This window comes from Arachis ipaensis, chromosome B10 (assembly GCF_059453495.1).
Source record: "Arachis ipaensis isolate K30076 ecotype BB chromosome B10, ASM5945349v1, whole genome shotgun sequence".
Lineage (NCBI taxonomy): Eukaryota > Viridiplantae > Streptophyta > Magnoliopsida > Fabales > Fabaceae > Arachis > Arachis ipaensis.
The window spans coordinates 147,236,971-147,264,488 of record NC_142435.1 but is presented as its reverse complement, the minus strand read 5'-3'; the positions used below and the strand labels follow the sequence as shown (position 1 = coordinate 147,264,488).

General features: G+C 34.8%; 5 protein-coding genes and 1 long non-coding RNA gene across 7 annotated transcripts; 4 read left to right on the top strand and 2 right to left on the bottom strand.

Moving 5' to 3' along the window:
- Positions 1-1,740: 1,740 nt before the first annotated feature.
- LOC148582044 (uncharacterized) lies at positions 1,741-2,417 on the top strand. The gene is made up of 3 exons (XR_015882119.1): positions 1,741-1,899; positions 2,033-2,095; positions 2,196-2,417. It is a non-coding gene; the product is annotated as an uncharacterized LOC148582044 (long non-coding RNA).
- Positions 2,418-2,903: 486 nt separating this feature from the next.
- FIP2 (potassium channel tetramerization domain-containing protein / pentapeptide repeat-containing protein) lies at positions 2,904-9,344 on the top strand. Its single transcript, XM_021114278.2, has 11 exons — positions 2,904-3,159; positions 3,342-3,451; positions 3,569-3,703; positions 4,289-4,444; positions 4,890-4,973; positions 5,350-5,396; positions 5,478-5,551; positions 6,469-6,527; positions 7,207-7,266; positions 8,060-8,140; positions 8,885-9,344. Exons 1-11 carry the CDS (start codon positions 3,111-3,113, stop codon positions 8,936-8,938), a joined length of 909 nt encoding a protein of 302 aa, XP_020969937.1. The 5' UTR covers positions 2,904-3,110; the 3' UTR covers positions 8,939-9,344.
- Positions 9,345-10,028: 684 nt separating this feature from the next.
- LOC107624316 (zinc finger CCCH domain-containing protein 48) lies at positions 10,029-13,122 on the top strand. 2 transcript variants are annotated; one of them, XM_088485996.1, is made up of 8 exons: positions 10,030-10,137; positions 10,704-11,123; positions 11,280-11,465; positions 11,575-11,676; positions 11,831-11,980; positions 12,309-12,488; positions 12,615-12,712; positions 12,817-13,122. In XM_088485996.1, the coding sequence occupies exons 2-8, from the start codon at positions 10,710-10,712 to the stop codon at positions 12,959-12,961; spliced, it is 1,275 nt and encodes a 424-aa protein (XP_088342122.1). In that variant the 5' UTR covers positions 10,030-10,137; positions 10,704-10,709; the 3' UTR covers positions 12,962-13,122. The 2 variants fall into 2 exon arrangements, with proteins under 2 accessions (XP_016182300.1, XP_088342122.1); XM_016326814.3 differs by having other exon boundaries at positions 10,029-11,123.
- Positions 13,123-13,943: 821 nt separating this feature from the next.
- LOC107624041 (uncharacterized) lies at positions 13,944-15,433 on the bottom strand. The gene has a single exon (XM_016326481.3). The coding sequence runs from the start codon at positions 15,310-15,312 to the stop codon at positions 14,161-14,163; it is 1,152 nt and encodes a 383-aa protein (XP_016181967.1). The 5' UTR covers positions 15,313-15,433; the 3' UTR covers positions 13,944-14,160.
- A 5,105-nt stretch (positions 15,434-20,538) lies between these two features.
- Positions 20,539-21,318, bottom strand: LOC107621256 (uncharacterized). Its single transcript, XM_016323289.1, has one exon. It carries the CDS (start codon positions 21,316-21,318, stop codon positions 20,539-20,541), a length of 780 nt encoding a protein of 259 aa, XP_016178775.1.
- A 2,833-nt stretch (positions 21,319-24,151) lies between these two features.
- On the top strand, positions 24,152-25,437 carry LOC107621830 (uncharacterized). Its single transcript, XM_016323819.3, has one exon. It carries the CDS (start codon positions 24,211-24,213, stop codon positions 25,300-25,302), a length of 1,092 nt encoding a protein of 363 aa, XP_016179305.1. The 5' UTR covers positions 24,152-24,210; the 3' UTR covers positions 25,303-25,437.
- The last annotated feature ends 2,081 nt before the right edge of the window (positions 25,438-27,518 follow it).

The following is a 27,518-nucleotide window of genomic DNA, read 5'->3' as shown; positions in this document are numbered from 1 at the left end:
TTAAACATCTAATTAAAATGTGTCACATCGTAGAGGCTAATTTACATGTTGTTTTAGAGAGGGTTGGATAGAATTTACCTATATATATAAATTTGGTCGAGTTAGAGAATAAAACATTTAACTAAAACAATAAAAAATACTTGAAAATAATAAAAATAAAAAATGATCTTATTATAAATATATAATTTTAAATATTATATATATGAAACTTTAAATGTTAATTTTAATAAATAAAAAATATTTATTTTTTATATTTATATATTTTATATTTTTAATTATGTAAGTTTGATTAGTTTAGGTCTTACTAATATAAGTAAATATATAATGTAATAGGCATGTATTTAGAATTATATTATTTTTATTCCGTTTTCTTAAAAAAATTGAAAAAAATAAAAAAGATTAATATTTTCAAAATATTTTGATGAAAAATTATTTTATATAATAATATCTTTAATAAAATTAGTTAATTAATAAATTTTGAATATAATAATCTAATTATTTGTTAAGTAATATAAAATAAAATTTTAATTATTTTATATTTTTATGTTACAGTTTAAAATTTTATTTTAATATGATTTTTTAATATCATAAAAATTTTTTGCATAATAATTAATCTTATTGAATAAAGAATACTCATATTTTTGTATTTATGTTTTATATTTAATTATTTAAGAATAAAAGATTCTCTTACCATTTAAAGTATTATGTATTAAAGTATTGTCATTTAAAGTATTTATTTATGTACTAAGATATTCTGTATTTATTAGAGTCCATCAATACTCTTCTTTCATATTAGCCTTTAATTTTCAACTAATCAAATCTAATGGTCGATATAAATGTGGGGCATTCAATAAGCACATAATGGTTGTGCTCGTTTTAGACATACCCCTTAAATTACCATTGCTTAAGATAAGCCTCCATATATATATGCCGAGTTGCCAACCTAATCTTGGGAGATTTCGGAAAAAGAATTTATTTTTTTATGCCAATGTGTAAATAAAAAATAAACATTAAATCAATCTATACACAAAATATATATTATAACGGTTCCGCTATGTTACCAACAGCATATCTGCTAACTTCTGCCAACTCTTATTTATAATTGTGTTTAATAAAAGTGTCTTTATAGATATATTTTTTGGATATGTCTCTTTATATATGTATTTAAAATATATTAATTATTAGACACATCTACGAACACACTTCCATGAAACACAATTATAAATAAGAGTTGGCAGAAATTGACAAATAATATGTTGGTACCCTATACTTTTCCATATTATAATTATATAACAATGTTCAGTGGATATAAAAAATTAGTCACTAAATTAAATTATTTGTATAAAATATATATTAAAATAAATTAAATAACATATATTTATACATAAATATATAATAATTGATTTGATAACTAATTTAAATTAGAGTAAGTGTAGGAAGCCAATAGAGTATCTATACAATGTGTACAGTGGAGGTATAGGGATGTTCGATTCAGTAGAATATCAGATGTTTATTATTCTTGCCCGGATGGTTATTATGGATAGTATAGGTGTATTGTGTTTGAGAAATTTTTTTTTTTTTTTTACCAAAGTTATTATTATTGTACTTCATATAAGAATAGGAAATACATGGTCCAAATTGGGACAAAAATTTAGAGGTGGGGTTCTCCCAAAAAATATAGCCCTGGACTATTGAAAAGGAAGAAAATTACTTAAGAGAAACAACACAAAATCATTCAATAAGGATGCGGAAGGTAAACGATAGCTCTTTTAGTTTGGCCAAATCTCTTGCTGCAGTTTCATTGCAAGGTTGAAGGTCTCCCAAGGTGCTGTCTTTGTTCCCTCGAATATCTCTTGATTCCTTGATTTCCATAGGCTCCAGCACAGAATAGCACACAAGGTCAGTTTTCTATCACCTTCTCTTCCGGTTCCAATTGAAATCGTCAACTGTTTCCACCACTCTTCAAAGGTACTCATGGGTTGGTTCAGTGCTATCGCTGCTAATGTAGACAAACCCCAAACTTCTTTCGCAGCCTTGCAACGTAGGAGACAGTGACAAATGGTCTCTTCTTCCACACCGCATCTTGGACAAATCGGTAAAGTTGTTGGGAATCGTTGATGTAGCAATTTAAGAACAGGAAGTTTTTCATGGATAGACTTCCATAGAAATAATTGAATCTTGTATGGCATTTTCAGGCTCCATAGTCTTCTCCAAATTGCTGGGTTTTGCATTGCCTGTGGAAATTGCTCTATTGGGGCATGAGAGAAGGCATATGCAATTTGATATCCAGAGGCCACATCATATTTTCCATTCCTATTCCAGGCCCAAGTGATCTTGTCAATTCCATCTTCATTCAAGCTTACGGCGCAAATTCGAGCAGCTGTGTCAGGGGAAAAAAGTGCATTTATCAGCTCCAGGTTCCAACTTCTATCATTTCTCAATAGATCTTTAACTCTGTAGATTGTTGCTACTGGATTATTGGTAGGATTAAGATAAAAGGGGTATGGAGGGGGCAGCCAAGGGTCTTGCCAAATACGTACTGATTCACCAGTTCCTATACTCCATCTAAGCCCCTTCTCAACTACCTTCCTTCCTTCTCAATTGTGTTTGAGAAATTAGTAGTATTTTATCCTAAATGTTCATTTTTTAATTAATATTGGGCCAAAGAATTAATTATTGTACACATTCTACACTTATTTTATTGGCTCCCTAGTAGTACTCTTTAAATTAATATTAACAAATTATCTTTAATTAATGAAGAAAAAATATAATAACTTGTAATACTTTATTTATTGATGATATATAGTAATTGATAATTGAATGATAAATTTTCTACAATAAAGAAAAACATTGTACAAAATTAAAATTAAGCTAAAAAATAAAAATAAATAATAAATAAAAAAGGAGGAAGTAGTTAATAGCAATTTCTTTTTTTGGCAATCATATCCTCAACTCAACTGAAGAGAACGTTTTGTAAATTCCTGATTCCTTTGTTCCAAATCGCAAAAACGAAAAATAGTGTCAGTGTTGTGCCATGGAAGCTTGAGCTCGTAGTTTTGGTGTGAGCCTGCGACTGCGACACTCTTCCTTCTCTTTCTTTCTTGCCTACAATGAAGGACGCCGAATCCCTTTCGCCTTCTGTCGTTCGCCTCAACATCGGTATGTTTCTTATCTCTCCCATTCATTCCAATCTCTTTTTCCCCAATTCTCTAGAATTAGGGATTTTATGTAATTGCGAATTTATTATTTTGGAGTTTGGACCGTTCAATGCTTGGTTGAGGAAAGATGAATATCTGTCATAATTATGTATTTTGGTCCTTGTTCGTGAAAATTTTTCGCAGGGGGCAAGAAATTCTGCACCACCACTGATACGTTGACTCAGCGGGAGCCTGATTCAATGCTGGCTGCTATGTTCAGTGGTCGCCATACTCTCTGCCTAGATTCTGATAAGGCAATGTCAAATTCTGTCTTTCTTTGTTTCTTTGTTTATACTTGTATATGGTTTCCTCAATTATGCACTGTTGGCTTTGTTTATTGATTTGGTGAAAATTGCAATGAGTGATTGCAGGGATATGTCTTTGTTGACAGGGATGGTAAACACTTCCGTCACATTCTTAATTGGTTGAGAGATGGTGTGGTGCCCACTCTGGAGGACTCTGAATATAATGAACTATTGCGGGAGGCTGAGTACTATCAGTTACTTGTAAGTATTGCACTTTTCCAATGGATTGTGGTTCGATGATTTGGAAGCTGAAATTTACATTCTTAGACTACTTCTTGTTTGCTTTGTGTAGTTCTAAGATTGTCATAATTGTACTGTCTAGTTTTCAGCTTTGACTAAAACATGTGTAAATGAGTTCCTTCATCGATTTGTCATAAGAATATCATCATCATGGGAATGCCATGCACCATCATTATATATTTATATTGATAATGTGTTTTTAAATTTTAATCAAAGAAAGGTTTTGATGTTTTTAAATTTTAGTACACAGTTCACATTTCTTTTGACATCTGTATTGAGAAGAGCAATCTGTGATGGAATTACCCCCTTCTTAAATGTAAAGAATGTCCTTCATTGTATCATAAACAAATAGAATGCATACTTGCACCTGCTATTATTGCTTTGATAGCTCCATAGCCTTCATGTTGAACTTTAATCTCCTCATATACCTTCCTATAGCTTTGCTCCAGTTGCTTGATCATTTTGAAAAGAAAGTAAGAAACTTAAACTTCAGGCCTTCATGGAATCCCTGATCGGCTGATCCTGTGAGTACTTTTGAAATATCAGGGGCTAATAGATGGAATTAATACTGTCCTTAATAAGAGGAAGGAAGATGATGACCTCCATACAGAGTTAACACGTACTGATATTATCAAGTGCATACAATCTGATAAAGTTAGGTTTCGAGGAGTTAATCTTTCTGGCCTTGACCTCTCTAAACTGGTAAATTTCGATATCATTAATATACTTTTTAACATTATTTTAGACCCATAGATCACTTGTGAAAGTAGTTATTTAATTAATGTAATGTATTTTGACAGAGTGGTGCATTGACCTTCAGATGTCAAATATATACCTTGTCTTTAATTTAGCTTTATCTAGTGTCATTAACACAAGTTTTGTCAGTTATACTAAGTTGTCACTACTCATTAGTTACTCATATATCCGTATTTCAGTATTTGCTTTCAATATTATACTAATGTAGCACTTTAAGAATGTTCATGACATGTGACTTGTTACCTTATGTGGAGAGAAATTGAAGTAACAAGATGATGAACCAGTGCAATATGTTAAGGGGATCTAAGTCATATTCGTAGGAAATCTTAAGTGATCAATGTATGGAGAATAATATCTCTGATATTGTCTGTCTTTTGATTTGGATTTTCAGGATTTATCCTTTGTAGATTTCAGCTATGCTTGTCTAAAAAATGTGTTCTTTTCAAGAGCAAACCTTCAGTGTGCAAAGTTTCGGGTAAGTATGATTCTGACTAGACTTATAATACTTGCGTGTCAATTCAACAAGTTAAGTCTGGCAAAATTACTTAAGATTGGGGTGAATTTAGTATGGGCTGTTTCTTCAATTTGTGTACAATTTAAAATCCAATTTTATGATCATCTAAAAAATATACATCTTTTTAGTGTAATTTAGTTGCAAATGATCAATGTTACTTATTAATGCAGACTTGCTAATATGAAAAAGAACACATTTTCCAATATGTTTCAAAATTTGTCAAGTTTTATGCTTGTGAGCTTGTCTTGTATTAGTTAGGTGCGGGATTGTAGAATTGGCTGGTACTAACCACATTGTGCATGTTATCTTGATACCTACCTATTATTCAATTTAATAGGATGTTGATGCTGAGGCTTCCATCTTTCACAATGCAACTTTGCGGGAGTAAGTCACTGAGGAATTTTGTTTGTTTATTTATTGTATGCATTTTTCGGCCTCTTAGTTATTTAATCTTGCCTAGGGAAGATGTGAATTTACTGGGGCAAATCTTCGCGGTGCTTTATTGGCTGGTGCATGCCTTCAGAGTGCAAATTTACAAGGTCTGTTATTATCTTTTTGTGCTTTTTGTCCGTTTTGATACAGCAGATCAATATTTTTTACAGCTAAATGCTGGTTTATCACTTGATAGTTCCACCGTGTATGTATTTTTGCCTCGCAACACCTTGTCATTGTTGCTGTTTCATTATAACCAATAAAGAACAACTAAGCCTTGTCTCGCCATATGGGGTTGGCTACATGGATTAGTTGTCCTATGGGATTATATAAAAACCAAATTTTCAGTAAAACCTCTTATGTTTCATGGGGCTTCTATTTCCCTTGGTCTTCTTATATGACTAAAATACCTTGATAAAGTGTCCTATCTTCAGTTTGATAGATGCCACACCAAATTTCCCTTGGTTATATCCTCTGTCTGTACACCCACTGACCCATAACACATTCATCTTAGTTATATATATTTCTTCTATTAGCTGTATATTGTACAATATTCTCTACTGCAAAATATCACTTGCTTAAGAGTTGTCCACTGAATTTTCCTTTGACTTTTATAAGCGTTTCTCTATTTTCTTCCTAACTTGAATGAGATCATTTGTAAGGTGATCAAGGTTCCTAAATTTCTCAATTACTCAACCTGCACTGTGAATTAATTCGTAAGCATATGCTTGCTATTTCTGGAAAATGCCATTTTAGATAATGATGAACTTAATGACAGAAAATATTTATAAGCACAAAGGAAGCAGATATAGTGTAAATCAAGCCCTAACTTTTGTGATCTCCTTTAATTTATTCTCCTAGCTTCCAGCTTAATATTTTAATTTGGTCTCCATCCTTGTTGGTGGTATATTTGTTATGGAAACCAAGTGAAATTGGAAGGTGCAATTTTCTCCTTTTTTTTTATGAGTATGACAAAACACTATTCTTGAAAATGACGTCATTTGTTTGAAACCTTATTCTGCAGATGCGTGCCTAGTAGATTGTAGCTTCTGTGGAGCTGATCTGCGTTCTGCACACCTACAGGTTCAACAATCTGAATCATTAACTTGCACGCATATGTTTGTGTTTTCGCTTTTGCTCTCTTGGTTACTAAAAGCATTTGATATGAAGTATCTTCCAGTATATTCTTCCATTTGTCTATTTGTTATTCCCCTGGCAGAGGAACGTTATCAACATCAGTACAGCATATTGAATTTTTTAAAAACTCCTAATAAGATAAAGCCATGGTCGAGAGACACAGACGAAGAGAGGGAGAGTGAGTTAGAGAGTAGAGACTAACAGAGGGTTCACAACTATGTTGGTTTGGATGAAATGATCTTTGGTTGGTTGGGGATTTGAGATCATTAGACAATATTGTTTTCTTGATGGTTGGGCAGAGTGTCGTGGACAGTGACAGTGCAGTTAGGCTGCTCGTCTTTTGTTTTGTCCCCTCCCCCTACCCTCCTTTCCACATCAACATCAACAACAAAGTCTTATCTCATGAGGGGGAAAAAATCCCCAAACAACAAAAACAACATAAGAATGTTGTGTGTTTAAAGTGTTAATATTTAATACATAATTAGAGTAAGAAAATAACATTTACTCGTATATGTTGCTTGATGGATGGTTTTGATACCCATGAGATGGTTAGTTTGATACAAGCAGCACCATGTGTTGATTGAAAGATTCTGATGACTAATAATAGCACATTTGATTTTCTCAGAATGCAGATCTTACAAATGCCAATTTAGAGGGGGCTGTCCTAGAAGGAGCTAACTTAAAGGTAATTTATTCTGGACCTGTATGGGATTTATATAAAAGGGTTGTTTTTTACAGGGAAAATGTTGCAAATGATTGCAGAATAATCAGTTTACATTATTTGGAATATTTTTCACCTCTTGCTCCTTTTGGCTGATAAATTGTACAGATTTCCTCCAAAAACATTTTATCCATGATGTGGTTCTTTAGCTTTGCAAGATATTTGATAACATGTATATCTGTGCCGGTTCTGGAAATTAATCCCACTCCTTGGAGGTTGCAAACTTTGCTGATTTATAATAATAATATTAATGAATCATACATGTATTATTGCTGGCCAACCATGGATCCCAACTTAAATAAAATTGTGTGTAAATCATTAACATGTCTTGGTGCAAAATGGGATTTCTTATAACATGGTTTCATGCATTCTGGAAACAATCTCTTCATTCAGAGGTTAGGCTACATATGCCTAACATTCTCCCGTTGATAGAATGATGATGTGGGTATCTAACAAAATTATGAAAAAACTTTGTATGTTATAAGTTTGAAATTTCTTTGACCTTTTTCTAACAAAAAAAAAAAATTAAGGAAGGCCTAAGTTATTTTGGAAAAAATAAAGGAAGAGGCTTATGTAAAATGCAAAATAAGAGAGGCATGTGTTATATTAAGAAAAAGATGGTACTGTAATTTCTTATTAAATCTATCGTAATTATATATGCTTTACTAATAATTAAGTTCAGGCATCTTCCGTCAAATTGTCTTCGTGGTTAGTGTGAAGTGTTTCCTTATTATGAAATCATTTATGTTCTTCTCAGGGTGCAAAATTGAACAATGCTAACTTGAGGGGTGCTAACCTTCAACGAGCTTATCTACGTCATGTCAATCTTCGAGAGACAGTACGTAATTTAGCTAACTCTTTTTTATTAATTTGAAATTTCTTGCTATTTATGAAGACCTTAGGGAGGGGAATCTTGGAGCAATAGTTGAGTTGTCTCCATGTGATGTTTATAAGTGTGAGGTAATCCACACATCTAGAACTAACTTTTGGGGTTGAGTTAGGTCCAGAGCCCACTCAATTCTACTAATTGCTTGATAAAAACTGCTAGTTGTAACCAAAACCAAGTGGTTCATTTTAAGCAATTTAACCAATCAGTAGTAATTTTTATGTAGGAAGAGATATGAAGTTTCTGATTTCCTTTCGATTTGATTCTGGCTTTGCTCCCAACTGCAAATATAGCAATATATGCAAATGCAACATATGCATATATGGCTGGTTTTATTGTCCTCTTTATCATAATATAGATGAGTAGCATGAGTGCATGACTAAGCTAAAGTGAAAGCAAGAAAATAGAGGAGTGATGTATGTGTGTTTTCTATTACCACTGTTACTAGTAAAAGACTGAGAATGTAGAGTAGGAATGTGCATTGAATTGGGGAATTCCTAGCAATGTGCCAAGAACCCAAAAATTTGGTAAGATACACGTTTCAGGAAGTTGAAGACTTTTATCGTAGCTCCACAATCTCTAAGAATTACTCTCATCATGATCAACCACACTAACTAATGAGAATAACCATTTTCTGTTCGAAGTATGATAGTCTAAGCATATATTCACTACTTTTTCCTTTTATTATTTACTCAGCACTTGGAAGGTGCAAAGCTTGATGGTGCCAATTTGCTTGGAGCAATCAGATAAGAGTTGAGCTGCAGCTGTGTATATTGGGAAGTTGGCATATGGGTATGGAATGTTAATAGTAGATAAGTGAAACCTGTGAAGCAGAATATTATGTTTGAAGGGTACACGCTACGCTAGTGCTGCTCACGAAGCGATACTTACTGGCCATTATTGTTAGTGTTTGTGCTGGCTGATGATCACCTCCGGTATGCCGTTGTTGTGCGGAGGAACGCAGTTTGTGTCATCTTTTCGGTTTCTTGTGGTTTGGTGTTTTCCTAATATATCCTCCTAAAGAAAGTTCTGTGATATCACTATTTATATGTGAACCATCTTGTGTTTATCGCTTTACTCGAGTGACAATAAGGCATGTACTTCTTGTTGAAACCACATAATTATGATTACGAAGTGTATATAGCATAGTTAAATATGATTGAGTGTATGATTCCGTATTGTGGGGTTTATTTGATTCATAAATCATAGAGGATATTCTCCTAGGAAAAAAGAGAGGAATGATTTCTGTTGGAGAAGGGACAATATCTAGGGTTATGCTAGACTTTAATTAGTTGTTTAGGCTGAAAATTTTTGGCTCTTATATAAGCCATAACACATCAAAAGAGTGGCAGAATTCTAGTTCACAGGAAGCATTCCAATTGAGAGTCCATCGACAATCAATATACATACAAAAATAATGGATTTAACTTAAAAGATTTTGTTAATTAGTTATGAATTTAGTTAATATGTGTTCTAACTTATGTTGAGATTATTTTAGTAATTTTTTTTAAAATTTTTTATTTTAATAAATATATAATAAATATAAAAAAATTAAAATTTTTTTAATAAGTAATTTTAACATGTATCTTTAGATCATATTTTGCTAAACTCTAATAATTTAAGGACATTCTTTAAATTAAAAAGAAAAAGCTTTGAGCCTTTGATGTATGTGTATTCAATAAATGGAAAAGACCCAAAAAAAGGGTAAAAAAAATAAAAAAAAGGAGCGCGACAGAAAAAGAGAAAGAAAATAATAAAATACGAATAATAAAAAAAAAAGACGGTGTGTTCCCTCCTAAATCGTAATAACCTATAAATAGGTGGATACCCACACTCCCATAAGACACATTTCTGTTCTCTGCGCTTCTTTTCCAAGTTAAAATCTTCTTTTGAGAATTTGGATCTCCCGTCTGTCTGCTGTGCGATTTCCGATCCAATACTCTTCTCAGGTTTGCCTCTTCTCGCACACGAAAACATTAGCAGATTCTCCTTTTAGGGTTCTTCCTCGTATGATGGATGATCCACAAGAATGTTTGTTCTCTCCGATTATATTGACCTCAGTGAAGGGTCACGCACTCCCCTGGTGGAAAATTAGGGTTTCAATTTTATGGTTCCTTTTGATTTCTTTATTAGGGTTTTCTGAAGGGTTGGCGATACGGTATATAGGGGAAAGGGGTAGGATGATAGCGTAGTCATGATTAAAGTTGATTTGCATTATTTGGATTTCCACTCATTCCTCCGGTTTTGATGGACGTGAAGTTCCGCAATCTGGAAGCACCGTCATCGTTTTTGTTTTTGTTTTCTTGTTCGTCTTTTACGTTGTAACTAAGTGTACTAGGGTTTGGTTAATGGAATATTTGGTGAGCATGTAGTTTGGGGTTTTGATTGTTGAATTGATTCTGGAAGTTAAGTTATTGTTGAGTTTTGGATGAAAGTATGAGTAGTGGAGGATGTTATTGATGGACTGTAGAATATGCCTGATATGAGATCTTATTGGAATGTGTCATTTTTTTAGAGCAATATGGATATAAAGGCTGCAAGAAGGACTGAACGTTTTGGTGCAAGAGCGATAACGTGTGTCTACTGGCAAGCTGGGAAATGCAACAGAAACCCGTGCAGTTTTTTGCACAGAGAAACACCAATACCACCAAATACTGGATATTGTAATGGCAAGAGTACTTATTCTCATAAGTGCATGAAGAAGCCCCATTCCTCTGCTAATAATAAGTCTTCCCCTAAGCATAACTCGAAGAATGTATTCATAAGAAAGATGGGAGGAGGTAGTCTTGCTGGGGATTATCAGAAGCCATCACAAAGTATTTGTAGATACTGGGTGAATGGCAATTGTGTACGCGGTGAGCACTGTCGCGATTTGCATTCATGGTTTTATGGTGATGGCTTTTCAACATTAGCAAAGCTTCGAGAACACAAGAAGGTACTTGGGGTCTAATGCCACCTTAAAGAATGATACATTAAACACACGGATATTCAATTTTTTGTCTTTGTAAATATCTTCTTTTAATAGCTTTCCGTTTATGGTTGGATAGGTGTCTAAATATTGTAATCATAATTTGTGGACATTTGTCAACAGGTTATCACTGGGATTGCACTTCCAGCTGGATCAGATAAATTATATTCTGGAAGCACTGATGGGACAATCCGGACATGGGACTGCCATACTGGAAAATGTGTCAATGTGGTAAATCTTGGAGCAGAGGTTATTTCTATGATCAGCGAGGGTCCATGGATTTTTATTGGTCTGAGGAATGCTATCAAAGTAAGATCTCACTTCAGTCCTGTTTGTATCACTGTCATTATTATATCTTATAGATAGGTGATTTGCATCTAATCTAAAGTCTGATTATGTGGTTGTGGTTATTGTGAAGGCTTGGAATGTTCAGGCTGCACTAGAGTTTACTTTAGATGGACCAAAGGGGCGAGCCCTTTCCATCGTTGTTGGCAGCGAAACCCTTTTTGCTGGGGATGAGGTAATTTACCTTCGGCAGTTGCCATGTTTTCTAATACAGGAACCTTATGAAATGTAGCTAGCAATTTGATGATTGTGTTTTTACAGCTGTGGTTGGTCTTACAAACCATTTTTTTACTGTACTAATTTTTATATCTTCTGATGATAAATTGCAGGATGGAGTAATTTCTGCGTGGAGAGGCGGTTCTGAATCTATATCTCCTTTTAAACTGGTTGCATCACTAAATGGCCACACCAGCGACGTAGTTTGCCTAGCAGTTGGAGGCAAGATGCTATACTCAGGGTCCATGGACCACAGCATTAAGGTGTGTCTACTGTCTGTTCTTTGTATGTTCCCTCAAAATTGGATATATTGGTCTATGCAGAGCTATTTAGAATATGTGAATTTTTTTTAAACATGAGATTGGGCAAATTTAATATATAATCTGAAGATCAGTTTCTTCATTCTGATTTCGCACTTTGCTAACATCTATGAGTTCTTTCTTTTGTTCTTTCTTTTCTTCATAATGTTTACTTTTGGTCATAATGAATCTTGGGTTGGTTGCTGTCTTCCTTTGTACACAATTGCTTGCTGCTTCTTCCTGCAGTACACAGTAACCTTATTAAAGCAATGTCTATCTTGTTTTTATTCAGGTTTGGGACATGGATACATTAGATTGTAAAATGACCCTTAGCGGACATGCTGACACAGTAACATCCCTTATTTGTTGGGACTCTTATTTGTTATCAAGTTCGTTTGACTGCACAGTCAAGGTCTGGGTTGCCACCGAAGAGGGATCTTTGAAAGTGACATACACACATAGAGAGGAGAATGTAAGTTGCATAATTATAAAGAAGCTATATTATAAGTATATGGTGTTTTCTCAAGCTAATGTTTCTTATTATGGTAATTAAGAAATTAGTTTATTCACCCAATCAATATCTTTTATTTTGTTATAGGGTGTTCTTGCACTTTGTGGGATGACTGATGCAGATGCCAAGCCAATATTGTTTTGCTCTTGCCTTGACAATTCAGTTCGCCTTTATGAATTGCCATCGTGAGTGAACTTAACACTTGTATTGTTTCACAACTTTCATTGTTATGTCTGTTATGCATACTCTTCTATGCTGTTGACCCTCCTAACTGCTCCTCCTTTTACAGATTTTCAGAGAGGGGTCGGTTATTTGCAAGACGAGAAGTGCGATCACTTGAGATAGGTCCTGGTGGTCTCTTCTTTACCGGAGATGGAACTGGTTCAGTGACGGTGTGGAAATGGCTGGATGAGCCCAAGGTGTCATCATCTTGAGTTTCTTCACCAGCTGCCTAGATTTTAGATTGTCCGTGATATTATGCATCTGCTTGCCTCTTTCAGTGGGCAGATCATTATTTTTTTGCTTCATGAGAAGTGATACTAGTTGTAAATAAAACAAAACTATATATTCAATTAAGAATCCTGGTTCAATTTTACTACCTTCAGCTTCATTTCTACTTTTTTAATTCCAAGCACAAGTTTTCTTTTCCCGTCTTTGGAAGAGACTCGTTTTCATCCGCTTCCTATTGTAAACATCAACATTGGTTTGACATACCAAGTTATTGCAAGAGTTTTTATAAAAATAATTTAGGTTATGTAATTTTGTAGGGTTTGTAATTAAATTCTTCCTGTTCATAAAAATTAAACGAAACTGCATATTATAGATATATACTTGAAGAGAGTTTATTAAAAATAATAGTTAAAACGAACAATAAAAATTTAATTACAAATTAAAAACAAGTTATGAAGATTATATTGAACCACAAGTTTTTGGCCTAGTTAGTGTTGAAGAAATGGAGATTATTTAATTTATTTCAAACTATCTTCCACCTTTATTGTTGTGTCTTCAACGAGAGAAAGTTTAGTAAACTAGTATTTTTATTAAAATTTGACTAAAAAAACGAATAATCAAATTCTATATTATTAAATATAATTTTATATTATTAAAAATATTAATGATAACTACAAATCATGAAATTTATTGCCTCCTAACCCTCTTTGTCTTTAATTCATGTCGAAAATGACCCCGGTCATAGCTAAAATTAATCACATACGTCTATACCTTAGCATTAAATTTCAGATAGTTATTGCCGCCCGCTTAATTAAAGTTATTATTAACTCGTAATTAGTATGTGTACTAGCCTTATGCCCTGAAATGGAACAACCGAACAAGGATGGTAACAAAAAGATAAGTAAAAAATATGGGATATACATAACCAATCATTTTCTTGAACAAGAATAATCATCGGCACACTGGTGAATTAAACATTTGATATATCTATTATTTATGTCGTTTAGAATTTTTATTGTCTATCTATTCTTTTTCAAATAATATTTCTCTTTCTCTTATTGTAAAATGTGCAATCTTTTCTAATAATAACCGAAAAAAAAAAGCTTTTCTTAAGCGAAAAAAAAAAAAAAAACATAATTTAAGTACAAGAAGTTGGGTTTACAAGAGGAGAGACCGAAGTGATTCAGTTGATCTTCTTATCCATGTTGTTGACAAGCTGCCTCATCTGAAACCTCCAACCCCAGAAAAAAACCAACCCCACTCCCACCATCACATACAACCAAACATTCTCACCCTCGCTTTCTTTAGGCGACCTCACTTCCTCAATGGCAAAACTCTCCCTCTCCGAATTCCCCAAAACACCCTCCTTCATACGCCCGTACAACACATACGCCCTATCACCCTCTCCAACTACCACCGAAGTAGGGTACCCTTCCAAGTCAAGGTCAATTTGGTCAAACACCACAGCCTCACCCCACCCATCGTTGCTCTTTAGAAACCACAGCTTCCCAGCCACAGGTGACACAACCAAAACGACACCGTCGCTCCTCAAAGCGACAGCGTCAGCGCCAATCAGATCGTCGTTCAGCAGCACGAGCCTTGCGGTGCCGTCTTCAGCATCCACCTTGAACATCTTCCCCGTATTCGATTGCACCACCAATAAGTAACCGTTGCTGACGTAAGCGATGCCATTGAGGCCGCAGAAACTATACCATGCTTCGCGGTCCACGGGGTGTTCCGTGAACCTGCGGGAGTTAGATAAGATCGAAGCTTCCCCTTTGTCGTTGACTTTCCAGATGAAGTTTCCTGCGGAGTTAGTGACGTAAGCGTTTCCCTTGAAGTCCACCGTGACGTCGTTTGCGATGGCTTCGTCGGAGCCATCGGATTCGCCGTTGCCGGCGGAGGAAAGGTGGGAAAGGAATAGGCGTTGGCCGGAGCTGAGGTCGTAGGCAGCGAGGGCGTTGAAGGGAGGGAGGGGTTTGAGCGCGTGGAGTACGGCGAGGACGCGGTTGTTGCGTGAATCGACAGAGAGCCCCAAAACAGTGACGTTTTCTGGGAGAGAAGGATCGGAGATTAGAGTTTCCACTACGCCGGCGTCGGAGACGGCGGAGATGGTGCGATGGCGTAGGGAGCCGACGAGAAAGTGCTGTCCCTTGGAATCCCAGGCGAGGCCTTCGGGAAAGAGGTTGGGTGACCGGAATGTGATTACATGGTTGTTTCCGGCAAGTGAAGTTGAGATCCCGACAGCGGAGAGAAGGAATAAGAGGATTGTTGTAGTGGTGGCCGCCGAGATGAAGGAGTGAAGATGATTGGATGAGAGGATTGGGAGAGTCATGATTGCGTTTTTGAAGCTGGTTTTTTGGGATACGTCTTTGAAGGTTCTGGTGTGGAAGGGTTTCGCCGTAACAAGATTGAAAGAGTATATAAAGAGTACTTAAACTTCAAAGAACACATGAAGAATATGTAAAGATAACGAATATTTTGTTATATATTTTACTATTGATTGAATTATAAAAATAGAACTAAATATATATAAAGTATTGTCTATAAAAGATAAAAATAAAGATAAGATAAGAAAGTAATATAAAATTAAGATAAGATAATAAAAATTAAAATTAAAATTAAATTTATATATTTTATTAGAATAAATTTATAGATTATGAGATTTTTTATTGTTATTATTGACTAAAATAAAAAAAATGGTTTAATACGTCACTAGGACTCCATTCAAGAGAGTGCCATCCTTTAAACCACCCTCTAATTATCTTTTTGGTTCTTAGATTATTAGATATAGATATTAGGGGTGTACAGATCCGCTCCGGCCCAAAGGTCCGGCTCGGTCCCGAACATTTTAGGGGCTAATTTGGTGTGATTTCATCGAGTTTAGGGTCGGGTAAGGATCTTAAAAATAGACCCGGTCATTATTTTGGGTCGGGTCCGGGCTATAGCTCTGGTCACCCGAAGTCAGCCCGGTGGCCCGGTCATCATACACAATTAATATTTTGTGTTATTAGTGATGGATCATGACTATTCTTATGTGGAATTTAAGTTTTGTAAACCTTAATATTTTGTGTTATTAATCATTATAAGACTATAAGTTAATGTTTTATGTTTAGAATGCATAAGACTTTAGACTAATGCATAATATTGTGTTATTTGTATTGATTTAAATATTTGGTATTATTAGACAATATTAGTATTGATTGTGGTTTTGCTTTAGTATTGATTGTGGTTATGCTTTAATGTTAAAGAAGGGTTGGTTCTTGTTATATTTTTCTAAGTGAATTTTACCATGTTAAATAATGGTTAGAGTCTTAGAAATTTGGATATTTTTACATGCTAGCTTACAAGAAGGTATCAACGTAATGTAATGTTAACGGCCCAGTTTTTACCCGATTTTCACCCGGTATAATTGTGGCCCGAAAGTGTATTGATTTCATCGGGTCTAGGTCGGTTTCGGGTCTAATAAATAGACCCGGTGTATATTTCGGGTCAGGTCTGGGTCACATCAAACCCGGCTCACCCGACCCATGTGCACCCCTAATAGATATAGGCATATAGCTAATGAATTTAATTTTAAGGAAAAGTCTAGGGGAACACTAACTTTTGTATTTTGTGGTCATCAAATGAAAAGTGAATTTTAATAAGTTATCCTGTCAGTTAGATTAATTTTTTAAAAAATATTTATTTATTTATTTATTTCTTTTAAAAATATTATTTTTATTAGATAAATGTTTTTAAAAAATCAAATATTAAAAATATCTTTTATTTTTTTTTAAAACAAGATATTATTAAATTTAAAAAACATAAATAATTTATTTTTTTAATAAAAATAGTTAAAAAATATATTTAAATAAATTTAAAATTAAATAAAAATATTTTATTTTAAAAAATATTTATTTTTTTTTACTTAAAATAGCCAATTTAAATCAATACTATATTATAAACAAAAATCACTGCATGCTCTTAGTATATACTTTGTGATATGCTGATAGCTCATGTAAAGTTAATAGATTTGAATAATTTGATTCATGCTCGTTATCATAAATTTGTAACACACGAATATCGTTTAGGATTTTTTATTTAAATTAAATAAATATAAAAATTATAAAAATATATAAAATATAAAATAATTATCTAAAGGTACAAAGTATCATATTTGGAATATTGAGGGATGAATTAAAAAATAATCATACTATATATCCATCTAATTTTGTATTTAAGTCCATTCAAGTTGACTCAACACAAAAAAATTCAAAATCATTAAATGTGTGTATAATTTGCGCTCCAAATCCCCTAAAACGTTAACATTTACTCGCACTTCATTATGAAATTTCTTTTTCAATACGTACAAAACCGCTACTCTTCGAATTTCTCTCAAAATTACTCAAACCCCATTCACGTTTTTTGCGGAAATCGTTCGCTATTGGAGAAGAATCGCGAGAAGATTTCGCAAGGAAGAAGCAAAAACGACCGAAAATAGCAACAAAAAGTGTAAAAGGTATGAGAAAAACTACTGTTCATCCAGACAAATTGTTCATGTTAGGAATAAGGAGTATGACCACAATCCAATCAATCATGTGTCAAATAATTTGTTATTGTTATTATATTAAAATATTAATATAATAACGTCCTTGATTAAATTTAGAGATTTATCATTGTGATAGTGATCATAATATTGAGAGATAAATCTTTTATAATTTAATTTAAATTATTTTTGCCATAGAATTATTAAAAAGAATATTAATAATCCGAAAAGATATATATATATATATAATGGTTTTCATTGGATAAAGATTAATAGATCTCGTTTATTAAATTATATATATAGATGGTGCATATAGAAATATGACCATTGAGCTGACTCATTCTGAGAATTCCTAATGGTTATAATTACTGCATATTTGTCAATATGATATTCTCAATATGAATATAGTAATAGAGTTTTCTTTGACCTGCGACTATCATAGTAATTAACAATGTATTTATTATACTTTGATTCCGGACACCTAATACCCTGGGGTGCTAGTTGAATGGATATTGAGTATGATTTAAATACTTGTAGAATTAATAATTAGTCAATAAAGAATCCGTCAACTCTCGGTAAAGAGTTTGAGCTTTATGATTATAATGACTGAGATGAATAAAACCTTGGCCAAGGAGATTGAATGAATGAAGAAATGAGTTTCTTAAGTCATTCACAGTTCATTATATTTTTTTTTTTTGAAAGTAAAAGAGCTCAACACATTATAGTGGAGCAAACAGTATAAAACAAAACAACAAGACAGGCAACTCCCACAAACTCCTTGAACAGAGAACAACATCCCCACGCCATTTCCGGCATAGCCATCAACAACCCTATGGATGCACACCTGTCCACTCTTCACAGCTAAGGATGGTCAGTGTGATGATATCTTCTACCCCATTTCTTTGGTTCTGAAATATCCTCATGTTTCGCTCCAACCAAATATGCCAAATAATCACACAGAAACATCTTAATCGCTGCTTTTGATCTGCTTTCCTTCGCGACTCATCTGTCCAACTCAAGAAATGGTCCTTCAATAACCCCGGGACAGCCCAAAGTCGGCCAGCCATAGACAACCATGCATTCCACACCTGCCAAGCAAAATCACAACCCAGAAAATAAGTGATGGACCTGTTTAACATCCTTATTACAAAAAACACAGCTCTTATCATCCTGGCTAATAGTCCCGATCCGGCACCCTGCCTACCAGGACGAACCATGTAAACAGCTCCACCCTTGGTGGAACCAAACCTTTCCAGATGGTCTTTGTGAAGCTGTAACTGGTTACCTCCTCCGATAGCATTCCTTCCTGTAGCACCTGCACAAAGGAGTTAGTCGAAAAAATACCAAGTTTATCATATTTCCACACGACTCTATCCTCCCTATTATTCGCTAGCCTCACAAGTCTCAGAGCCTCATGTAACTGACTCAAAAGGTCTAACTCCCATTGAAAGAATTTCTTCCTCCATTGGAAGTTCCAAACCCACTCTAACCCATCCCAAAATTCACACTCCCCAATCACCACCCCACATTGGTTTGAAATAGAGAAGAGCCTAGGGAAGCGATCTTTCAAGGAACCACATTGCAACCAAATATCCTCCCAAAACCGTGTCCTTCGCCCGTCCCCAATCTCCATTGCCAGACCTGTAATCATCTTATCCCGCATATGTTGATCCTGAAAATCTATATGGCAAATATCCCTCCATGGGCCCCTCTAGTAGGCAGCACTTGAGAAGACAGTAACTCATTTGGCCTTAAGTTATTACAGGAGTAAACCACCTTTTTTCACAATGGGCACTCTTCCTTAGCAAAGCGCCACCACCACTTAAACAACAGTGCTGAGTTCCGAATCATAGCATCCCCTACTCCCAACCCTCCAAATTTCTTCGGGGCCTGTACCATCTCCCACTTCACCAACACCATTCCCTGCCTCTCATCCTCCTTACTCCACAGAAACCTTCTCTGTAGAGAAACTAGCTTCTTATCAACTGCCTTCGGCATCTTGTATAAGCTCAGATAATACACTGGCAAGCTATTCAAGACTGATTTAATAAGAACCAGCTTACCCACTTTATTTAGCACCTTAGCTTTCCACAGGCTTAATTTCTCTTCCACCTTGTCGATTATCGGCTTCCAAGTCTTAACCAACCTCGGATTAGCTCCTAAGGGGACTCCGAGGTATTTAACAGGGAGCGTGTCTTCCTTGCAACCCCACAAAGTACATATACTACGCACCCCACTTTTCTTTACAGTTGATTGGAATCAAGCTGGACTTATCGAAGTTGATACTGAGCCCTGACATCAACTCAAACCATCGTAGAGCCGCTTATAATTCCACATAGTCTCATCTTCTGGCGGACAGAACATAATGGTATCATCAGCAAACTGAAGGTGTGAAAGCTCCACACTGTCTCGGGCAACCAGCAAAGGAGAGATACACCCATTCCTGACTGCCTCACCAACCATCCTATGCAGTACATCGACAACCAGCACAAACAAAAAGGGGGAAAGCGGGTCACCTTGTCTCAAGCCCCTCTCCATTTTAAACGGTTTAGACGGCGATCCATTAATCAAAACCGACATCGAAGTTGTGGTCACACACTTCATAACCCAAGCCCTCCACTTGCGCCCAAACCCCATCTTTTCCAACACAATATCCACAAAACCCCACTTCACTCTGTCATATGCCTTTTGAAAGTCCAACTTGATTATGGCTGCGCCCTCTTTTCTCTTTTTAAGCCAGTGCACCGTTTCACATGCTATGAGAGCCCCGTCATGAATTTTTCTACCCTGCACAAAGGCACTCTAAGTCTCTCCTACTAGCCCAGGCATCACTGCTCTCATCCTCCTAACAAGCACATTCGAAATGACCTTATACACACACCCAACCATGCTGATAGGTCTGAGGTCTTTGATTTCCTTCACACCAGTGAACTTGGGGGCCAGCGCCACCCACGTAATATTGGAATCCGCAGGTAGCTTGGATGCCTGAAAGAACCCCATAACTGCTCCTGTAAACTCCGTCCCAATCTCATCTCAGCACCGCTTAATAAAATTCATGTTGAACCCATCACACCCTGGCGCCTTCGAAGACTCGCAATCCCATACTGCTTGCCGGATTTCCTCAGCTGATGGCATCGCCTCCAGAGACACAGACTCTTCCTCAGCTATCTTAGCCACCAGACCATCTCTGAACCCCAGCAAAGGAGAACTCTTCTGATGATACAGATCTTTATAAAACTCTTTTATAGCTATTTTTATTCTAGCTTTGTTCCTAACCATTCTTCCATTGACTACCAGAGTATCAATCAGATTATTCCGCCTTCTTGTCAATGCTATATTGTGGAAGTATCTTGTGTTTCTATCCATTTCCTTTGCTTGCCAAGATCGAGACATTTGCTTCCATTGAATTTCTTTCCTCACATACCATCTCTCACAGCAGGTGACTAACGCCTTCCTTCTAGCCTCCGTAGTTGCATCATACACTCCAGTACTTACCAAGTCATCAATCTTTTTTATCTCTTCCTCAAACTTCAAGATTTTCTTGTCCATCTCACCAAAGTTGTTCTTGTGCCAACTTCTCAAAGGAGCCGCTAGCGCCTTCAATTTATCTGTGAATTGCATCTTCCCTAATCCCTTCCATTCCTTCTTGACCATCCGGAGAAAGTCGTCATGTGTGAACCATGCGTCAAGGCCTCGGAAAGGCCGAGGACCTCCCTGCATCCGCTGCTCTTCCACAATAATAGTGCAGTGATCTGACAAGTCTCTTGGACCCCCTCGTAACCGGGTCTCAGAGAACTCTTCTAACCATTCCATACTCACCAAAGCTCTGTCTAATCGACTGCAAGAGCGACCTCGAAATCACGTGAATTTGCGATCTATAAGCGGCAAGTCCACTAGGTGCATATCCTGAATCCACGTCTTGAAGTCATCTGCTGACACAGGTAAGCTAACAGTTCCTCTCCGTTCTTCAACATTCACTATCTCATTAAAATCTCCCATAAAGCAACAAGGAACTTGACATAACCCACCAATGTAACTTAACTCCTCCCACACCTGTCTCTACTCATCTTTACTATGTGCACCATAAATCAAGACAAAAGCACAGTTGAAACTATTCTTTAGCAAAGCACCTTCAACACATAACCACCGTTCCCCCTTATAGTAGTTATTCATATTAAAATACGTGTCATCCCAAATCATCAAAAGCCCCCCGGATGCACCGTCCGAGCCTACATATTCCTACCCTACCCCAGTACACCCCCAGATTCTTTCAACATCGAACCTTGTCACAGCCTGTCTCTTGGTCTCAATCAAGCCTACCAAGCTCAGGTTATGTTTATATTTTAAATCCTTCACCATTCTCATCTTCCCATCACCACGTAACCCCATAATATTCCAATAACAGAAAGTCATTTAGTACTAATTTTACACACCTGGCTTTTATTTTTAGGTCTGCATCGTCTCAACTTCGCCTTTTGTTTCGTTATAATAATAGTAACAAGTTAGAGTTTGACAATTAAACCATACTCTATGGGTTAACCAAGAGCCGGAAAGATGGAAGGAATTATACTTTGTTCTTCTGAGGTTCTTAGTAAAAATATATTACTTCATACTGTCGGGTCATTGAGGAGTGTTGCTAGACGCCAACCTTGATTAGTAAATTTAGTATGACTAATTTACTACCCGCTTAGTATTGAACCTATGGGGTCACACACTAACGAGTGTTCTAGTCTTTTTGTAGAATTATTTAATTATTATTTTGATTTGATCAAATAAATCATTATATTAATTTAAAATAGAATATTATTATATTCTTTGCTAGCACCAAGATTATAATAATAATATGATAATTGAGAGTATTAAATGAGATTTGAGAATAATTAGTTATTCTATTTCTAAATTTGGATGAGATCCTAACTGATTCTGTTTCAAATTGAGTTATGATATGATTCATAAATTTGAAGGATTCAGATTTAGAATTTCAAGATATGATTTAAATTTGAATTGAGATTCAAATTTAAAATCAGTAACAAATCTCATGCTATATATATATGTATACCAAGAGTACAGGAAATAAAAGAGAATAACAAGAGTTTTATTCATTTACCTCTACACACATAAGTGTATGTGAGCCTAATTCTTGGAGAAGAATTTTATGGTGTGCAAAGAGTTGCAAGAGCCAAGAGGTTTCTCAATCTAGATCAGATGTCTATTGGTCAAAGAGTTGACAGCAAAGATTAGTCTCGGTGTGGATACGCATAGAGTCTTCGTACAATCAAAGAATAAAGTTTTTACTAAACCGTCTAAAGGTATTTAGATCTGATCTATATATTATTTCAATAAAGTCTAAGTACAAAATAGATCTTTAAGGATTACTTTCTTTTCTTCCGCTGCGTGTTATGAACACATGGTAATCCTTCAGTTCATCCACAACACACCTGGTCTGCATAATGAACCGAATATGTTATTATGGTAAAACAATAGAATAGAACTAGATGAATGGAACATTATCTATTATATAAATTCAAATTCAAATTCAAACAGCATAATAAACCGAACACATACTCATTGTGATACAATTGTATAGTATTGAGTGAACGAAATATAATATATTATATAAAATCAAATTCGAAACACCTCTGTTTACAATTTACAGATTATCAATTCAATTCAATTCAGATTTACATCCATTCAATTCAATTCAATTCAAATTACCAATTACATTCTATTCAATTCGATTCAAAATTGAATAATCTAAACCTCATCAGCTTGATTCATTTCAAAAGAATAATCCAAATCGCTCTCTCATTTGCAGTTAAATCATTCATTGTTTCGATTCAGAAGTGCAGATCGAATAAGAAAACAAAGAAGAATAGGAAGAAGATAAATGCAACGTAATCAGATCGAAAAAAGAAAAAGAGAAGATGAGCGCGACCAAGGGAGAATGACGAAGGCAATGCAGATCAAAGAAAAACGCGAGAAGAAAAAAAAGAAGAAAGTGTAAGTTACAGCACGTTATATGTAGCACGTGTATGCAAACGAGTGAAGGAAAGGGAGCGTATGGCCACTAGAATAACTTTGATGCATTTTTTACATGAATGTAGAGCATTATTGATTAAAAAATAGATGTGCTACATGCATATCAAGCCAGTATTTTTAACCATTACATATACAAATACAAAATTTTAAAATTAAAAATTAAAGTCTCACTCTCATTTAAGTCAACACGCGAATTAATTTATTTTTAAATTCAATGTATGAACGCCATATTAGCATAAGGGTTCTTTATTATCATATGTAGTTAAGTTTAATATAAATATAAATATTATCAAATTAAATGTGAAAATTTATATGTAGTTAAGTTTAATAAAATTAATAATTAAAAATCGTTAAATAATTTAACAAATTTAATTAAATTATCATCTATACCCCTCACATAATATTAACGGTAATTCCACCTAACAAATACTAATAGATATTGAAAATTTGAAACCTGTTTGAAAAGAAATCCTGAAACCCATTTGACAAGAAACCTGGCAGAAATCCTGAAACCCATTTGACAAGAAACCTTGGCAGCCACTTATTCGGAAATTCTAAACCAAGGGTTAGGTTATTAAATAGACTATTATCAACCCATCGTAGTGTTATATCAATCACTAATTATCAAAGTTGAACGGATAAAACATAAGCTTTATAGAAATAACAATGCTACCATCGATACTCTTCTTCCTCTTGGCTACCGTCGAGATCTCAACTGCACTCGTCGCCGGAAACAGCCAAGTTATCACTTTCCGATCACCCAAACTCTTCCCTGAAGGCCTTGCATGGGACCCAACGGGGCAGAACTTCCTCGTCGGATCTCTCCACCACCGCACCATCTCCAAAGTCTCCGATGCGGGAGTGATTGAAACACTAATCTCCGATCCTTCCCTCCCTGAAAACGTCACCATCTTGGGCCTCGCCGTCGATGCCCGTAACCACCGTGTCCTCGCCGCTGTCCACGCTTTTAAACCCCTCCCTCCCTTCAACGCCCTCGCTGCCTACGACCTCCACTCCGGCAACCGGCTTTTCCTCACCGTTCTCCCCACCAACGACAATTCCGACGAAGCCACCACCGCGAACGACGTCGCCGTGGACTTCAAGGGAAATGCTTACGTCACGAACTCCGGAGGAAACTACATCTGGAAGGTGAACGAGAAAGGGGAAGCTTCGATACTTTCGAACTCCCGCAGGTTCACGGAACAACCCGTGGACCGCGAAGCATGGTATAGTTCCTGCGGCCTGAACGGCATCGCTTACGTCAGCAGCGGGTATCTCCTGGCGGTGCAAAGCAATACGGGTAAGATGTTCAAGGTGGATCCCGAAGATGGCACCGCGAAGCTGGTGGTGCTGAACGAGGATCTAATTGGTGCGGACGGCGTCGTTTCAAGGAGTGACGGCGTCGTTTTGGTGGTGTCCCCGGTGACTGGAAAGCTGTGGTTCCTGAAGAGCAAAGATGAGTGGGGTGAGGGTGTGGTGTTTGACAAAATTGACCTTGACTTGGAAGGATTTCCTACTTCAGTTGCTGTTGGCGAGAGGGACCGGGCTTATGTATTATACGGGCATGTGAAGGAGGGCATTTGGGGAAATGCGGAGAGGGAGAGCTTTGAGATTGAGGAGGTGAGGTTGCGAGGTGACGGGGAGGGTGTGAACTTGTATTGGATGTATGTGATTGTTGGAGTGGGTTTGGCCTATTTCTTGTATTGGAGACTCCAAATGGGACACTTTCTGAACCGCATGGATAAGAAGACCAATTGATGATTCTTTCATAGTTCCTATAGAATGTACCATTCAAAAATAAAAATTTGCTTGCTCAGATACTGTAATGAATAATTTGCATGAATCGATTGAACTAAAATATGAAAGAGTAATAAGATGATATTTGTCACTGGAGTTGTTGGCATACCATCAATGTATTCACAAACACCACATCCAATTACACTCCAAATATCATGCCCATGATATTCGAGTATTCTGCATTTCTTCTTGTTGTTAAGGTAGAATGTTTTTGAGAGTATAGGTAGACAATAAAAATATTAAATAATGTGAACAATAAATATATTAAATATTCATTTTACTAGGTGTACGAATGTTTATTTTAATTTAAATATTTATATGAATAATTTAAAGATGTAGTGTATTTTTATTTAATTGATAGTTATTTATATTATTAAAAAAAAATTATTGATTATCAACCATAGCCTCTTTGAAAATAGAAAATGTTCTTAACAAAAAGATTGTGCATGTCCTTTGAAAAGAGAAAATTGTTCTTCTTAGTAAAATGATTGTGCACTGACTCCAAATTAGTTTTTAAAATTTTTTAATCAAGTTTATCTTTTTAAAATTTTAAATTGGTGATATTAATCTTTTTATCACTTTAGTTGTTAATAATATCAGAATTTGCTTCTAATATTGATAAGTGTATAAAATTATATTTAATTAATTTTTGGAATGGATTTGATCTAATTTAATAATTTTATAAATTTATTATGTTAGTCGTCAATTAAAACTATCAAATATATCTATGGGTGTCACTTAAAGTATCATATCATTAAATTTTTACATTGTTTACAAAAGAACTAATGTAAATAATTTAAAATTTTTAAAAAACGAACTTAATAAAAAAAATCTTTCGACAATCAATTAAAAAAAAAACGATTATTCAAAAATAAATATGACGATTTACTCGTACATTTTTTAAGAGAAATTTCTATTGATTTTATATACTTATGAACATGGAACCGAAGGAAAATCTTTTTTCATCGACTTGCGACTTTTCTCATACGTATATTATGATGATGTAGGTATGCTATTTACTCATGTAATGAACATTATCTTTTTTATTTTCATTTTAATAAGGTAATTCTTAAACACTTTTTTGTATAAGTAAAGAATGATTCGCTCTTTCTTAATTTTTTTATTTTATTTTATATTAATCATGTATATTTAAAAGAATAACCCATTAATTAGGTTAATTAATTTTCTTATAAGATTATAGGAAAAAAATTAAAAAAAATTGTTCATTTATTTGTCCACTTTAATAGTAAGTATTTTTTAAGGAAACACTTTCTACTTGCTCTCCAAGCAGTGGCGGAACTTGAAATAAAATTTTGGGAAGGCCAGATAGAAGATAATTATTAAGATGTTTTTGATATGGACCACATTTAAGATAAGTTCGTCTAACCTCATCTCTCTAATTTGGGTGATATTGCCAAATTTAAAGCCGTTTTTCAGTGTCTTGTTCTAAATAATTAAGGTCAAACTCATCAGATCTTTAAACTTTTGAAGGTTGTATCTCACTTTCTTCGTGATTCATTAAAGTAGAAAAACTATCCACAGGTGTTGATATTGTAAAGGGTAATGCTAGGTAACCAATAATTTTTTTAAACAATATGAATAACCACCAATCAAATTAAAACACACTACACCTCCAAATTAACCACCTAAATCTTAATATTAGAATAATCATCCGCACACCTAGTGAAATGAACATCCGATCTATCCATTGTTCACATTGTTTAGTATTTTCATTGTCTACCTATACTTTTTTTATTGTAAAAATTATATGTTCTCCTTCTTGAATATTAGCCTTCCTCTTAAAAATGCATCAATTCTTTAATTTTTCATGATTATTTTATATAAAAAATTGAATATATATCCTGTAAAATATGTAAAAAAGAAATTAGAAAGATAAATATTAAAATTTATAATATTTATTGAATTTTTTTACCAATTCATACAAATACAATAATATCAATACTTATTGAATATTCTAATATTTTTTATCATATAAAAAATTAAATTAAATAAACAGTAAAATATAAAATAATATTAAATTACATAAATAAAAAATGCCTAATTTTTTATCTTTGAATTCAAAGATAGAGGAAGTGTTGCTTATTGAATAGAGAGCTGCGAAATGCAAACACACTCAATTCAGTCCAAATCCAACAAAGTTTGAATGTTTAAAACTA

Excerpts from the sequence above, each read along its gene's own strand:
- LOC107621256 (XM_016323289.1), bottom strand. The coding sequence starts at position 21,318 with ATGGAATGGTTAGAAGAGTTCTCTGAGACCCGGTTACGAGGGGGTCCA.
- FIP2 (XM_021114278.2), top strand. The coding sequence starts at position 3,111 with ATGAAGGACGCCGAATCCCTTTCGCCTTCTGTCGTTCGCCTCAACATC. Across the intron at positions 3,160-3,341 it reads TGTCGTTCGCCTCAACATCG|GGGGCAAGAAATTCTGCACC; the intron begins GTATGTTTCTTA and ends AATTTTTCGCAG. Across the intron at positions 4,445-4,889 it reads GCCTTGACCTCTCTAAACTG|GATTTATCCTTTGTAGATTT; the intron begins GTAAATTTCGAT and ends TTGGATTTTCAG.
- LOC107621830 (XM_016323819.3), top strand. The coding sequence starts at position 24,211 with ATGCTACCATCGATACTCTTCTTCCTCTTGGCTACCGTCGAGATCTCA.
- LOC107624316 (XM_016326814.3), top strand. The coding sequence starts at position 10,710 with ATGGATATAAAGGCTGCAAGAAGGACTGAACGTTTTGGTGCAAGAGCG. Across the intron at positions 11,124-11,279 it reads AGCTTCGAGAACACAAGAAG|GTTATCACTGGGATTGCACT; the intron begins GTACTTGGGGTC and ends ATTTGTCAACAG. Across the intron at positions 11,981-12,308 it reads CCATGGACCACAGCATTAAG|GTTTGGGACATGGATACATT; the intron begins GTGTGTCTACTG and ends GTTTTTATTCAG.
- LOC107624041 (XM_016326481.3), bottom strand. The coding sequence starts at position 15,312 with ATGACTCTCCCAATCCTCTCATCCAATCATCTTCACTCCTTCATCTCG.